This window comes from Diabrotica virgifera, chromosome 2 (genome assembly GCF_917563875.1).
Source record: "Diabrotica virgifera virgifera chromosome 2, PGI_DIABVI_V3a".
NCBI lineage: Eukaryota > Metazoa > Arthropoda > Insecta > Coleoptera > Chrysomelidae > Diabrotica > Diabrotica virgifera.
This window is the reverse complement of record NC_065444.1, coordinates 32733237-32747433: the sequence shown is the minus strand read 5'-3', so window position 1 is coordinate 32747433 and position 14197 is coordinate 32733237. Positions and strand designations below refer to the sequence as shown.

Genomic DNA, 14197 nt, shown 5'->3' with positions numbered 1-14197 from the left:
CTTAGTAACTTTTATTTTGTAATATTGGCCACCATGCTGAGTGACATATTTTTGAATTTGAATCTTTGAATTAGACAAAGACAGAAGACAGAAATATATTTGAATACAAAGGTTGATTTGAAAATTATAAACATCAACTATTTATTAATATTTTTTTACAGTTAATATAGGATACGTCTTAAAAGTATTTAAACTTAATCATGTCGGATGAATGTATAAGTCTGGATTCTTCAGAAGAGCCTTACCTTATTAGGAATTTGAAAGGGCACAAAAAGCCTGTTACAGACATCTCTTTTAGTCCCTCAACAACACAATTTGCCAGTGGCAGTGAAGATCATTCTCTAATGGTATGGAATCAGTCTAATGTTAGAAGCTACAGCTTTTGTGGTCATTCAGACATCATAACTGGAGTAGAATTCTCCTCCAATGGAAAATTAGTTGCAACATGTTCAAAAGATCAAACTGTAAGATTTTGGACTCCCTCAGTCAAAGGAGATACAACGAGCTTTAAAGTACATACCTCTTGTGTAAATTGTTTAAGTTTCAGTCCAGATAACTCAAGATTAATCACAGGTTCCAATGACAAAAGTATAAAAGTGTGGGATGTATCAAAGAAACAGTTCATAACAAGTTTATTAGGTCACACTAGCTGGGTACAGAGTGTTAAGTATTCATCATGTGGTAGTTTTATTGCTTCATGTGCAGACGATCATTCTCTGAGAATGTGGGACATTAATACTGGTGAATGCACACACAAACTCGGAACAGCTAACAACAATCCTACCTGCATAGCTATCCATTCAAATAACAATCATGTTGCTGTAGCAATGAACTCTGGTTCAGTTAGAGTGTACGATATTCGAAATGAAAAACTGAGACAGCATTACACCCTTCACGAAGGTGCAACGAAGTGTGTGGCATGGCATCCAACTAAAAACGTTTTACTTAGTTGTGGAGAAGATGGTAATATTAGAATTGTAGATGTTATGGAAGGAAGACCCATATTAACTTTGACTGGACATACGGGTTCAGTGAATACTTGTAAATTTAGTACTGATGGTGAATTACTTGCTTCGGGTGGAGATGATCAACTTGTTATGGTGTGGAAAACGAATTTGTAATTTTTATGTGTAGACATTTCGTAAATGATAAATTAAGTTAAAGTAGTTGCTTTTACAGTATTGTGAATTGTGTACTTTTGTATTGTCAAATTTTGTTATTTGCAATTAAATGGCATATATATCATTTTTTGAGTATTTTTTAACACCTTGGCTGGGCTTAGAGATATTTATAAACTTATGTTGAGTGCATTACGAGGCATATATCTGGACCTCCGAGGTAAACTAGACTATGTCATTTTGAGCAACTGTGTGTAGACCACTATTAGGATGTTAATGAAAATCTGATATATCCCATAATTTGTTGTAAGACATTATGATCATATTTTATTGATAATATATAACCAATTTGTATAATCCAACTAATAAAATAAGTGGATTAAAGGAACTTATTCAAAACAACACCACTTCAACATAGTGTAGTTTACCTCCGAGGTCCAAATATGTCCTGTAATGAACCTTTGCCACACTGCTTTATGACACAGTTGATGCAGCTAACCGTTAGTGTAATATGAGGTCTATTTGTACAAGAATAAAAACCCGCTAAATGCTGTAAAAATGAGTGGCACATACAATATTCATGCTACAAAAGATCTGATATGAATATTACTTGGCGCAAAAATGTATTTTCTTTTTGATGCAAAATAAAATTTTAGTATTATTTTAAAAATATTTTTCCCTAATATTTGCTAAATTTGAAGTAAAACGCTCCACAAAAGAGTAACTTTGATACAGTTTGAATTTTGAAATTCTTTTGTGGCACATTTAATTCAAATTTAGCAAATATTATGGAAAAATCTTTTAAAATAAAACTAAAATTTTATTTTACATCAAAATGAAAATACATTTTTGCGCCACGTAATATTCATATCAGATCTTTTGTAGCTGGAATATTGTATGCGCCACTCATTTTTATAGCGTTTAGTGGTTTTTTATTCTTGTATCAGGAGTTTTTCTAAAGTTTTTTTTATAAATTAAATGTATGAAATTAATGCAATTTTCTCGATTACATGTTAAGCTTCATAAATGGTCGCCTTTATTGCATTATCTCACAAATGATCTAGTGTCCATCGAATGTACACTAGATTTTTTTCTATTCGAAATAGATTGAAAAAAATTATTGGGATGGCCGGTTAATGAACTCGGATTGCCCGTTGTCAGATCACATTTAGTGTCGTAACGACTACAACCACATAAACCATTTCAGGAAAAATCGTTAATTTTATTATACTTTTGTAAACGACTCAACCGATTTTGATCAATAAACATGAGTTTGAAACGTATTGACAAGTAGTATCTGATGCATCTAAGGTCAAGTATGATAAGTGAAGCTATTACAGGAATTATTGAGCTTGAAAAATCGTTTTTCTCATAGGAACAGTGCCGGATTTGGGGTACCTGCGGCCCTAGGCCAAATTACCCCGAGCGGCCCCCGACAACTTCACGATTATGTAATTAAAGCATAAAGCACATTTTATATTAATACATAACGTTTATTTTAATTTTACTTTTTAAAATTGGTAAACACACAAAGCATAACATTAATGCATAGAAATGCTACTAACTAATGTTCTCTTTGAATACGGTACATAAAATAAGTTGAAATTAATGTTGTATTCACTAATTAAATAATCTTGGTTTACAAATTTGGCTAAAACTCCAAAACGGCTCTAACAGCAATTTCTATGTTTACTGAAAATATATAATTCAAAAAGTTTGCAAACAGCAGTTAGTTGTAAAATATAAATTAGTATTACAATTATTTGTTGAAATTAAATAGCGTTTGTTTCATTCGGGGGAAAGTACAGGTGACAACAAAAGATTTAGAAAAGCTGAGTTGAAAAGACATTATAAGTAAAAGAACAAGCAAAATAATATGAGCTATAAAGGTAATAGACTACAGCACTGAAAAATAAAAATATTAAGAATACAACAAATAAATTTCTACATCATTCATTTCTCACATTATTCTCTCATACTTACTGAAAAACGTCAATGTCTTCAATGTCATGTTCTTAATTTGGATAAAGTTGGATTAGTGATTAACATCCCAGGCAACCAACTGACGTCAACAACGTCGAGGAAACGTCAGTATTTGGTGGAATATATACACGTGGTTGAACATTACGTCATATCGACGTCTTTTTTAGGTGATTTTAAATATGTAAGATTAATGACGTTAAAATACGTTTAAAAGACGTTTTTATTTCAGCCAGCCTAAGTCTGACGTCACGAAATTGGGAGGAGTTTGGAGCTTAAAAGTTGCAAAACTAAGGTTATGTTTGTATTTTTGTATCGTTGTCGTTTGTTTGTCCTAGCGTTGATTGAGGTATTGGATTTCAATCATGTCTGATCTATAAATTTTGTTCAAGAGTATCACTAAAACATCAATATGCTGCTCATCTATAATTTTTAGTATTTCAATAGGAAGCATGTCAAGTCCAGGGCTTTTTCCATTCTTCATTGTTTTTAATGCGTGTATTATATCTTATTTTGTAATATCTGAACCTATTTCTCCTGAAGTAAGTTCTTGGTGTTCCAGGTCCCCTCTTTTATCATCGAAAAGTTTGTAGATGTATTCTGCCCAACGTTGTACTTTCTCATGAGTCTGTATTATAGCAACCCCTTGTCTATCCCAACTTGATGGATGTCCGGACCTATCGAGGCGCCAATATTGATTCAGATCACTTTCTAGGTGGCACAAGAATTCGAGCTAGAGTCTCAAACGCCAAGGAGAGAAGTACCAAAACAACGCGCCTTAATATTGAACTCCTCAAAAATCCGCAAACGGTAGAAAGGTTTCAAAACTATATCGAAACTAACTGAATAATTAATGAGAATCTAACAATCAGCGAACAATGAGAAATGTGTAAAAGTTATATTAAAGACGCAGCAAATAATATTCTAGAGCCAGAAAAACCAACATCACGCAATGACTGATTCGATGCTGAGTGTGAGGACATTAGAAGAAGAAAGAACGATGCATATAAACAGATGCAGCAAAGAACAACCCGAGAAAAACAATAAAAATATGTAGAAGAGAAGTGCATTCATAGAAGAAAAAAGCGAATTTATGAGAATAGAATACTGGAAGAACTTGAGGCATTAAAACAGGAAAATCTTCTATAAAACTCTAAATAATGTAAGAAAGGAATTCAAACCAAGGCTAAGACTATGTAAGAATAAGGAGGGGCACATACTCAATACAAAAGAAGAAACATTGAAAAGGTGGGTGGAACACTGTAAAGAACTACTTACCATCGAAGTAGAAGATCCAAATCAACCAAACACAAGAGCAACGAACAATACACCATTAGAGCCTCCATCAATTCAAGAAGTACACAGGGATGCAATAAAACACCCAAAAAATAATAAATCTCCAGGAAGTGATGGTATATCCGCGGAACTTATTAAATATGGAGGTGCTATCCTGACTAACCAAATATATAAAATGATACCGAGAGCTTGGAATGAGGAAAGAATCCCGGAGGAGTGGTGTATTGAAATCGTTTGCCCGATACACAAAAAGGGTGATCAATTGGAATGCAGAAACTATAGGGGAATAACCCTCCTTAATACAGCTTACAAAATATTTTCGAGTATCTTATATGGTCGCCTAAGTGCACATTCAGATGAGCTTCTTGGAGAATATCAAAGTGGTTTTAGGCCTGGTCGATCAATAACAGATCAGATCTTTGTGCTAAGGCAAATACTGGAAAAAACCAATGAATTCAATATCGACACATACCATCTTTTCGTAGATTTTAAATCTGCCTATGATAGTGTCCTCAGAAATAAATTGTATGAAGCCATGGATGAATTCCACATCCCTGATAAACTGATAAGATTGGTTAAGGCTACAATGAATAAGTCGTTTGCAAAGTCGAAATACAGGGCGAACAATCACAGGCGTTTGAAACGAATGTTGGGCTGCGACAGGGAGATGCGCTGGCGTGTCTCCGCTTCAACATAGCTCTGGAAAAGGCGGTCAGAGATGCCCGAATAGACAACAGAGGAAATATTTTTAATAAATCATCCCAAATTTTGGCATATGCCGATGATGTGGACCTAGTTGCCCGCACAACACGCAAACTAGAAGAAATGTATACCACCTTCTCAAAAAATATGGGCGTGAAAGTAAACGAGGAGAAAACTAAGATAATGGCATCAACACCCAACAATAGAGCCAGAAACATCGGTCACCAATTCTCTGTTGATAACTCTACCTTTGAAGTGGTGGACAAATTCCCATACTTAGGCTCCCTGATCACCAAGGAGAACGTCATGACGGAAGAAATCAAGCGAAGGATAATCCTAGCGAACAAATGCTATTTTGGACTGAGTAGACATACGAGAAGCAGAAACTTGAGCCAAAAAACAAAAATAACCATATACAAAACCCTCATCCAACCAGTGTTGATATGGATCGGAGACATGGACCATCTCCAAGGCAGAAGAAAATCTTCTGCTTGTATTTGAACGAAGGATCCTGAGAGGTATAATCGGTGGCATCTGTGAAAATGGTATTTGGAGGAGGAGGTACAACTACGAGGTATACCACAGATATAAACATATATTTGGTGGTAAGGACGTAGTATCTCTTATAAGAATAGGAAGACTAAGATGGGCAGGACATCGAGCAAGATCACAGCATAACAACCCTCCTAGAAGAATCCTTATGTCACAACCTGTGGGAAGTAGAAATAGGGGTAGGCCAAAACTTAGATGGAAGGATGGTGTAGATGAGGATGGGAGAAAAATAGGCGCAGCAAACTGGTAACGGTTGGCAATGGATAGAACTTACTGGCGTAATAGACTTGGGAAGGTCGAAGCTCTTTCATAGCACCATTGATGATGATCATGTCTATCCAGAAGTGCACCAGTGAGATATTGTTTTCTTAGTCCAGCCATTTCTTTGACTTTCTTATATAGGTTAAAAAGATCGCATCTTTTTTGGAGGTTCTCGATCTCTTTGCATTTCTCTTCAAAGTGTTTTTATTTTGCGTGCTTTATCATATTTCTTATCATATGGTTAATCTCCCTGTATGTATTGTTATACTTGTTCTTATATTGTCTCCGTTGTTCCATCATATTTAGTATCTCATCGTTCATCCATTCCTCTTTTCTCCTTTTGGAAGTCTTGTAACGAGCCGGCCCTGTGCTTCTCCGGCCGAACTGTATGATGTCTCCCTTGAAGAATCGAATGAATCGTAGAGACCGCGCGGGAGAGGAAGAGAGAGAAGATGCTGACACACGAATCGGGTCGGTGGGAAAAGACTCTGAACTATTGTTACATTTCTTTATTATTTTATTATTGTAGTAACTATACTCTTTGTTCATGTTTTGTTGATCACGGAATATATGTGGTGTGAACCGAAAGTTAGTGCATTTTACCCATAGTCATTTTCCTCCCGCCGTTCGCTATTGCTCAATATCGCCCCGTGGTGACCATAACCTGTCACGCGAACCCGTACCCCGTTACAGTCTTTAGTATTTCTTTACAAGGTTATTATTTCTTTACTTTTTTCCAATTCTTTCTCCATAGATAAAATACATAATATACTAAGTTAGAATTATTTCGTGGCCAGGTCCTCTTGCCAACCTGGCCATTTGGGACCACTTAGAACCATTTCCAATCAACTTTATGGCAACCTCCGAAGTTAAGGCTTAACACCAGCCGAAGACAATCCTAGGGTGCTGCAGCAGTCAAATCATCAAAGGAAAAGCAGGCCGAACGCCAAGAACACCACCTGAGAAAACTTAACTGACTCACACCAAAGAAGCAGGAGAAGTCGGCCGAACAACCGTCGACTAGAGTCCACAACAACGGGAACTCCTGGGAAAGTTCAGTTAAGTCCATAGTTTCTTTCTTGGCTTAAACATCGATCCCTGAGTCGCTGATATTAATTTTCAAGTTGTCAATTATTAATTTGGTTACATGATAAATATAAGCAATAAGATGTAATTGAATATCTAATAGTTGAATAAAGAATATGTGTTGAAAACTTTTTGTTCCGTCAATAATTCCTAATGTCTTCATATTAATTAGTTTATGCCGAACAACACCCCTGAGTGGTTTCAGCTTGAAGAAGGGTGAGCTAGCCGCTTCACAATAGGCAATAGGCAATGTTTTAGTCGATCCCAGGGCTCGTCAATATCATTGATGTCTATGTTCAGTTTACTACAGATCATATGCAATTCGTGTTGAAGGCATTCATTTACGTTGGGTTCTTTAAGCTTATTTGTGTATATTGTAGGAATTCTCTATTTTTGGGTACCTAAATTAAAGAAAACTACATTTTCGTAATCAGTATATTTATTATTTAATCTATATTCATACTTGTTAACAGTTAATCAATGTAATTAAAATAAAATAATAAAAGAGTATCAAAGTCATATTAACAGCTATATTATTAAGAAACTGCTATGACAAATAACAACATAGGTATATTTAATATAAACTATTTAAGTAGCACATTGATAACATTTTTTATTGCAAATAACTCGCAAAATGTAAATACAGAATGTCCTTTCAAGTAAAAAAATGACTTGTAACGCATAATAAAGAATGTTTGATAAATGTTTTTCAGCTTGGGTGTACATCAATCAATATAAAAAAAATCTATTTTCAGTCTTCTCAAAATTATTGGAAAAAAATAACAATTAAGTTAACAAAATTGTGTATTTAATAATTGTGACGGAAAACCAAATGTCTCCTAAGGAACTTATTACAGGCACCTGCATAATATATTCGCGTTAAAGGGTTAATAGCCGGCCGTAAAAACATTTTTATTGCTTTTAAACACGTAACTATTTATAAGCCATAAATCAAACACCTGCATTTCTCATCGTTCTATTTTTACTAAAAGTCGATCCTAAAAAAACGATTTATTGTTGAATGTACAAATGTTAAAGTACCAACTAGACTGGAATACACAGCGGCATTAAAAGTTTCTTCAAAATAGTTGAAAAGAGGATTACCTACTACAATTCCCTATAAAATTCTACTTCTTTGCCAGTTAACACAACTTTTGAGTGGTGTCAGTCTTCTAAAGAAATTGAAGTTATGTCTCAAATAAGTTGTAGTGTTCTTTTAAGTAATGTCAGTGTTTTAGACAATTGAAGGGCCACGGGAAAGAACGATCAGAGTCACATTTTGTTCATTTTGTACAAATCCAATTTGAAAGTTTTAGTTCGTATACTTTGGTATAGGAAAATTAAATACAACATTTTTTATAAAAACGTACGGTGATCGTTATTATACAAACGAAACCATGCTTAGGTTTTTTCCACGAAAAGCTAAAATATGGTGCCAATATTTAAATTTTGACCAAAAATGGACTCTGATCGTTCTTTCCCGTGGCCCTTCAATTATTAGAGATTTTTGAACCCAACAATCTACAAATTGTTTCGAGTTATGGTGTTCTTTAAAAATCCAGTTGGAAACGTAAGAACCACTTAGAATAACATCCTGTTTATTATTGTAGCGTAAGCCTCCAGACTAATGGCATTCGCTGAAGCATTTTAGTAATTGTACAGTGTGGGCCAAAGAAAAGAGTCCACCTCGATATTTGGCAGTATTTATTAGATATTAAGGAAATGACGAAACAGGTCGATTTTTGATCTAAGGGGGACACATTTTTACAGTACATAAATCTGTCATTTGTCAACCCCCTCCCTTTCACTGACCCCACCCCTTATTTTTAAATAGGAAATACGAGTCGTGTGCTAGCTCATTTGAATGGTTATTCAATTCTCTATTCAGCAATATTAACATTGACATAATTATTTATACAGGGTGTCCAAGAAAAATTATTTTGAATTAAATTCATTGACACAAAAAGAAGAATGTATGTAATTTATTTAACTCAAAATACATTCTACTGCTGACAGAAAACAGAAAAAAATGTTTATTTGATAAATAAACATTGTTTGTTGCTTAAATTCAATATTCAACCTACCAATATACAGATGAGTGGCAGCTTGAACATTGAAATTAAGCGAAAAGCAATGTTTATTTATCAAAAAACGTTTTCTGTTTTGTGACAGCAGTAGAATGTATTTTGAATTAAATAAATTACATACATTCTTCTTTTTGTGTCAATTAATTAAATTAAACAATTTTTTTCTTGGACGCCCTGTATAAACAATTATGTTAATGTTTAGAAATATTACTAAATAGAGAATTGAATAACTTTTCAAATGAGCTAGCACACGACCCCTATTCCCTATTTAAAAATACGGCGTGGGGGAAGTGGAAGGGAGGGGGTTGATAAATGACAGATGTATGTACCGTAAAAATGTGTCCCCGTTAGATAAAAAATCGACCTGTTTCCTCATTTTCTTAAAATCTAATAAATACTGCCAAATATCGAGGTGGACTATATTCTTTGGCCCACACTGTATAACTAAAAGTGTATAGAATTGAGTCCACCGTTTGATTTTAATGTTACAATATAATTTGACATATTTCTGTAATAACATAATGACTGATCTTAGAATAACATCTCAGAATAGACTCAAATGACCTATATAATTGAGTTTTGTTAAGTACGTAGTACTGTACAATTTATTATCTCAAACTAGTTCCTTATTGCAGCTAAGACATTTAGATTTGCGTCACAAGAAAACACCAAATCTAGTTTGAAAGGTTCTAGATTCGTATACTAAAGATGACTGTACAAAAAGTACCTAATTTCTAATTTTTTATTGAATTTATATCTCCTAGAACTTCAGTACAAGATCTATTATTATTTACATTTTATTTCGCCCGTTCAAATTTTAAACAGCAAACAAATGGAATCACTTTTATCGTTTTGTGATAAATATGACACATATAACACTTTTTTACTAATCGAAATCAATGCAAATCAATGCAATCAGGTGTGGAACATAGAAGGTGTCTCTACATTGATCAAACATATATTTCTAGCACAGTATTCAAATTATTTATCCAGTCGTTTATTATAGATATCTCGTTACTAATAAAAGCTGAATTAGACACACCCTGTATGTATACTACATTTGTTTAAAATGAACTACCTTGAAAATTTAAATATCTCATCATCATGTGGAAAAAATCAATAATAATGTTGAATGGGTTGCACACGTGAGTCCATTTCTATTTAGGTAAAAGAAATAAATAAAATCCACGAGGAAAAAATTTTCCTGTAGTTGGCTGTATACCATTTATTACAAAAAACCATAAAATCTTTTATAAAAGGTATATTTGTTAAAATCCCTATAGGGCTATATCACAACATAACTAGTTTTCAATCAGTTGACCGATCATCATCAGTGTTTGCTTGAATCTAACATGCTAACCACCAAAGTAAAAAATATTTGGTGTTTAACCACCAAAGTGGTTAACCACTTCCATGTTTAAATTCACATCTTATTTCTATGTTCCTATGACGGATTAATTGTAAAGGGTTTTTACCCAAATATTTTTTACTTTGGTGGTTAGCATGTTAGATTCAAGCAAACACTGATGATGATCGGTCAACCGATTGAAAACTAGTTATGTTGTGATGTAGCCCTGTATAGGGATTTTAACAAATATACCTTTTATAAAGGATTTTTTGAAATAAATAAAAGACTTACTCAAAATTCATTTATTCTACCTGCTTGGACGGCCGGTATCGCATGCTACAATTTGTTATGAATCGTCAGGTGCATTCGTTACTTTCCAGGAGACCTGATGATGCATACAAAATTGTAGTAGGTATGCGAAACCGGTCGTCTAAAGTAGAATACATTGATGTAAGTCTTTTATTTTTTTTCTTTTACCTAAATTAATAATAATTTATAGAAAGGATCGTAATTATAGATCCCTTTCCCCTTCAAATCGTTATAGCTTATATACATATATACCCCAACTTAATGTAAGTTGAAGGTCAAACAGCAAAGACCAGGAGAGATGTCTTTTTGCTGGTGAATAGAACTGCAAATATTTTTCTCTTTTCTAGAGAATTTGGAAAGATTTTTAATTGTCTCATTCCATGGATTCAAAAATAAATTTATTCACTATTGATAGATCCACTATTGATCACATCTTCTCCTTAATCCAGATAATTGAGAAAAAGATGGCACGGAAACAATAAATTCTAATGTTGTTCGTCGACCTACAAAAAACCTACGATGGCGTTCCAGTGAAGAATGATAGAGAGGATGAATATTATTATTGAATTAACAAAAGTCTGCAAAAATGCAAAAAATTACAGTGTCATCAGCGTAGCATATGGTTTTCAGTTATTCTGCATTTATAAATATTCCCTCGTCTATATGAATCAGCGCTAGAATCATAATGTGCTCTGGTGTGAAAAATAATGAGGGTAGTATACATCCCTGTTGCACACTACGTTTTGTGGCGACACGTTTCAATTACTACTTTTTAAATGCTAATTTTAATTTTTAATAACTTTTTCACAATGAAATAATACGTCCCATTTAAAATTCACATTTAATATACAAACCATATGCATAGAAGGGCCTGTTAGTTTTAAGAAACGAAATATATCCCTATTCAGGTAAAATGCCTTTGCAGTTTTTAAAACACCAGATCTAATAAATTGTCGCCTGTCTGGCCATATGGTAGAACCACATAATGACAGATTAGTGTTTGTGGTCTAGTTCAGTAGTCACAGCGGGAACCCCATGCAGTCACACCCTCGATAAAATAACAAACCCTCTTTCGAAAAATTTATTTTAATTTCATTTAATTGTTTCCGTGGACAATAAGGTTATTACATGCAACTCAGCACACCACGGAACATTTCATTTCAGTTTCATTCTAATTTTTAAAAAATTGTATAGTAGTAACAAAACTTTTTAGCGTAAAAAATATTGTTAGCGCTATACTATTATTAATATTAAGCGCATATTAGAGAGATATATAGGAATGATTTTTTAACATTTTCAAGGTGGGTTACATTTTAAACAAACACCCTATTCTATAGTGATGCAAGAGATCACAATGACATTTTTGGACTGTGAAGAAAATGACTACATAATCCCCAGAAAACCGTGTTTAAAATAATAAAAAGTATAATAACTCTTTTACATAATTTACAATACATATCTGCCTATCTAAAAATTATGTACAAAGATAAAATAATCATTTATGTCTATAAAATTCTATATAAAATTATGCGAAATTTAACTCATTTTGATTTGAAATTAAGTAAAAAATTTGTTATTTCCAATAACTAGAATTATATATCTATCATGTGGCACAGCAGCATATCAATATATCCTTTATATACAAGGAATAATAATAATGAAAGTAAGTATGACACCATAGGAAGACTGATGCGTAACAAACTGACCAGAATAGGAAAATATTCTGGAAATTGTCAACAAACAGCCACAAAACTATTACAATGTATTGGAGAGATGATTATGGGAAAAGATGGTAATTGCTAAACAGATTGTAGAAGATGGTAATTGTAGAAAATATTGTTAAAGAGATTATAATGCAAAAGTGACTATTCTAGAAGTGACCAAAATATAATAATAGAGGCCGACAAGCTTGAGACCCATTAAGATGCTACACATATCCTCAAAAACGACCAAAAACTGCTATTGCTGTAGGTTTGGGTTAGGATATCTCAGCAACCAGAACCAATTTGACAATTTGGAGCTCAGATTTGGATTCAGCGCACAAAAAACCTTCTGAAAATTGTGATCTCTGGGTCCGATTATTGATCAAATTTTGTCGGTATGTGTAGTATTTTTTTTATAAAAGGTCAGTTACGATAGTTATTAAGAGAAATGGAACAGCAGATCTACCACCTACGTGGCGAGACAAGTACATTAAGCTCAACAGCTCAGCTGCAATGAAATAAATATATTTGAAATATGTATTACAAAATTCATCGAAAATCATTATTTTTGGATCATCAGGCATTGCTAAAAGAGGTTTATTAAATAGATAGCACATCAGAATAATTAGGTATCTAAAAAATTGTCCGTTTAATCTAATATAAATATCTGAGTAGTAAATAAGCCACTTAGCGCACTTTGACCTCCGCTTTTTATGTCAAATGTCACGTTTTATGTCCAATGTCACGTGTTATGTCAAGTGTCACGTTTCATGTCAATTGTCACATAAATGCCACGTTTTATGTCAAAATGTCAACAAATGTCACATGATATGTAACATTTGGCATAAAACGAGACATTTATTTGACATTTGACATAAAAAGAATAAGTCAAAGTGCGCACAAGTGGCTTGCTACTGATTTGTTCTTGAGACTAATGTTAAACCCAGCCAAAAATTCACACTAGGAATAGAATGAGTAAATATTGAATTATTGTAGATTGTATATTGATAAACTTTAAGAGAGAAATTCTAGTTGCCGAAAATAACCTAACAAATTTTTAAAACAAATTTGATGTTCAGTCTTATATAACTTACAAACAAAACTTACTGCTGTCTTTTTTCTTCTTCTAACATGGCATCTAACTCATCGGTGAGATTCGCTAACATATTTCCTATATCATTCAAGACATCAGCCGGCTCCGCTCTTTGGGTTCGAACGTTCGGCTGTTGTCGGTTAGGCGTTGGGGACGGATGCGGGGGCAGGCCGGAACGTGTCGGTTTCGGAGACGAGAATTCGGCTTGTCTACCGCCGGCTCCTGCTCTCGTTCTTATGGTGCCGGCGTTCTCGTTGGCGAACGGCAAAGAATCAGATTCTGTGCTGGAACTCGACTAAAACAAAAAAATATTTATACTTTAATACATGTACAGCGTACAGCCTGTTTTATTGACTATAAAAAGCATTCGACACAGTGCGACATGAACAGTTAATGCATGCCCTGAAATCAAAGAAGATATATTACAATGACCTCAGGATTATATCGAATTTATACTATAAGCAACGAGCAAAAGTACGTGTTAACGATCAGCTGTCAGAGGACATTGAAATCAGACGTGGGGAGAGACAGGGATGCGTGTTGTCGCCAATCCTTTTTAATGTCTACTCGGAAGAGATCTTGAAAAAACCCACTAACAACGTTAGATATGCGGATGACACTGACATCTTAGCCGAAAATATTGAGGATCTTCAGAAGCTGGT

At 33.9% G+C, this 14197-nt stretch overlaps 2 protein-coding genes across 8 annotated transcripts in view; one reads left to right on the top strand and one right to left on the bottom strand.

Moving 5' to 3' along the window:
* Window positions 1-11: 11 nt before the first annotated feature.
* Window positions 12-1245, top strand: LOC114327270 (POC1 centriolar protein homolog B). Its single transcript, XM_028275818.2, has one exon. The coding sequence runs from the start codon at window positions 201-203 to the stop codon at window positions 1119-1121; it is 921 nt and encodes a 306-aa protein (XP_028131619.1). The 5' UTR covers window positions 12-200; the 3' UTR covers window positions 1122-1245.
* Window positions 1246-7416: 6171 nt separating this feature from the next.
* LOC114327271 (caskin-1) overlaps window positions 7417-14197 on the bottom strand; it is a 475220-nt gene continuing 468439 nt past the window's right edge. For all 7 annotated transcript variants that reach the window (XM_050643568.1, XM_028275825.2, XM_028275821.2 and 4 more), the window contains one exon: window positions 7417-13830. In XM_050643568.1, coding sequence (XP_050499525.1) covers window positions 13546-13830 — 285 coding nt within the window. In that variant the 3' untranslated portion in view covers window positions 7417-13545. The remainder of the gene's footprint in view (window positions 13831-14197) is intronic.

Excerpts from the sequence above, each read along its gene's own strand:
- LOC114327270 (XM_028275818.2), top strand. The coding sequence starts at position 201 with ATGTCGGATGAATGTATAAGTCTGGATTCTTCAGAAGAGCCTTACCTT.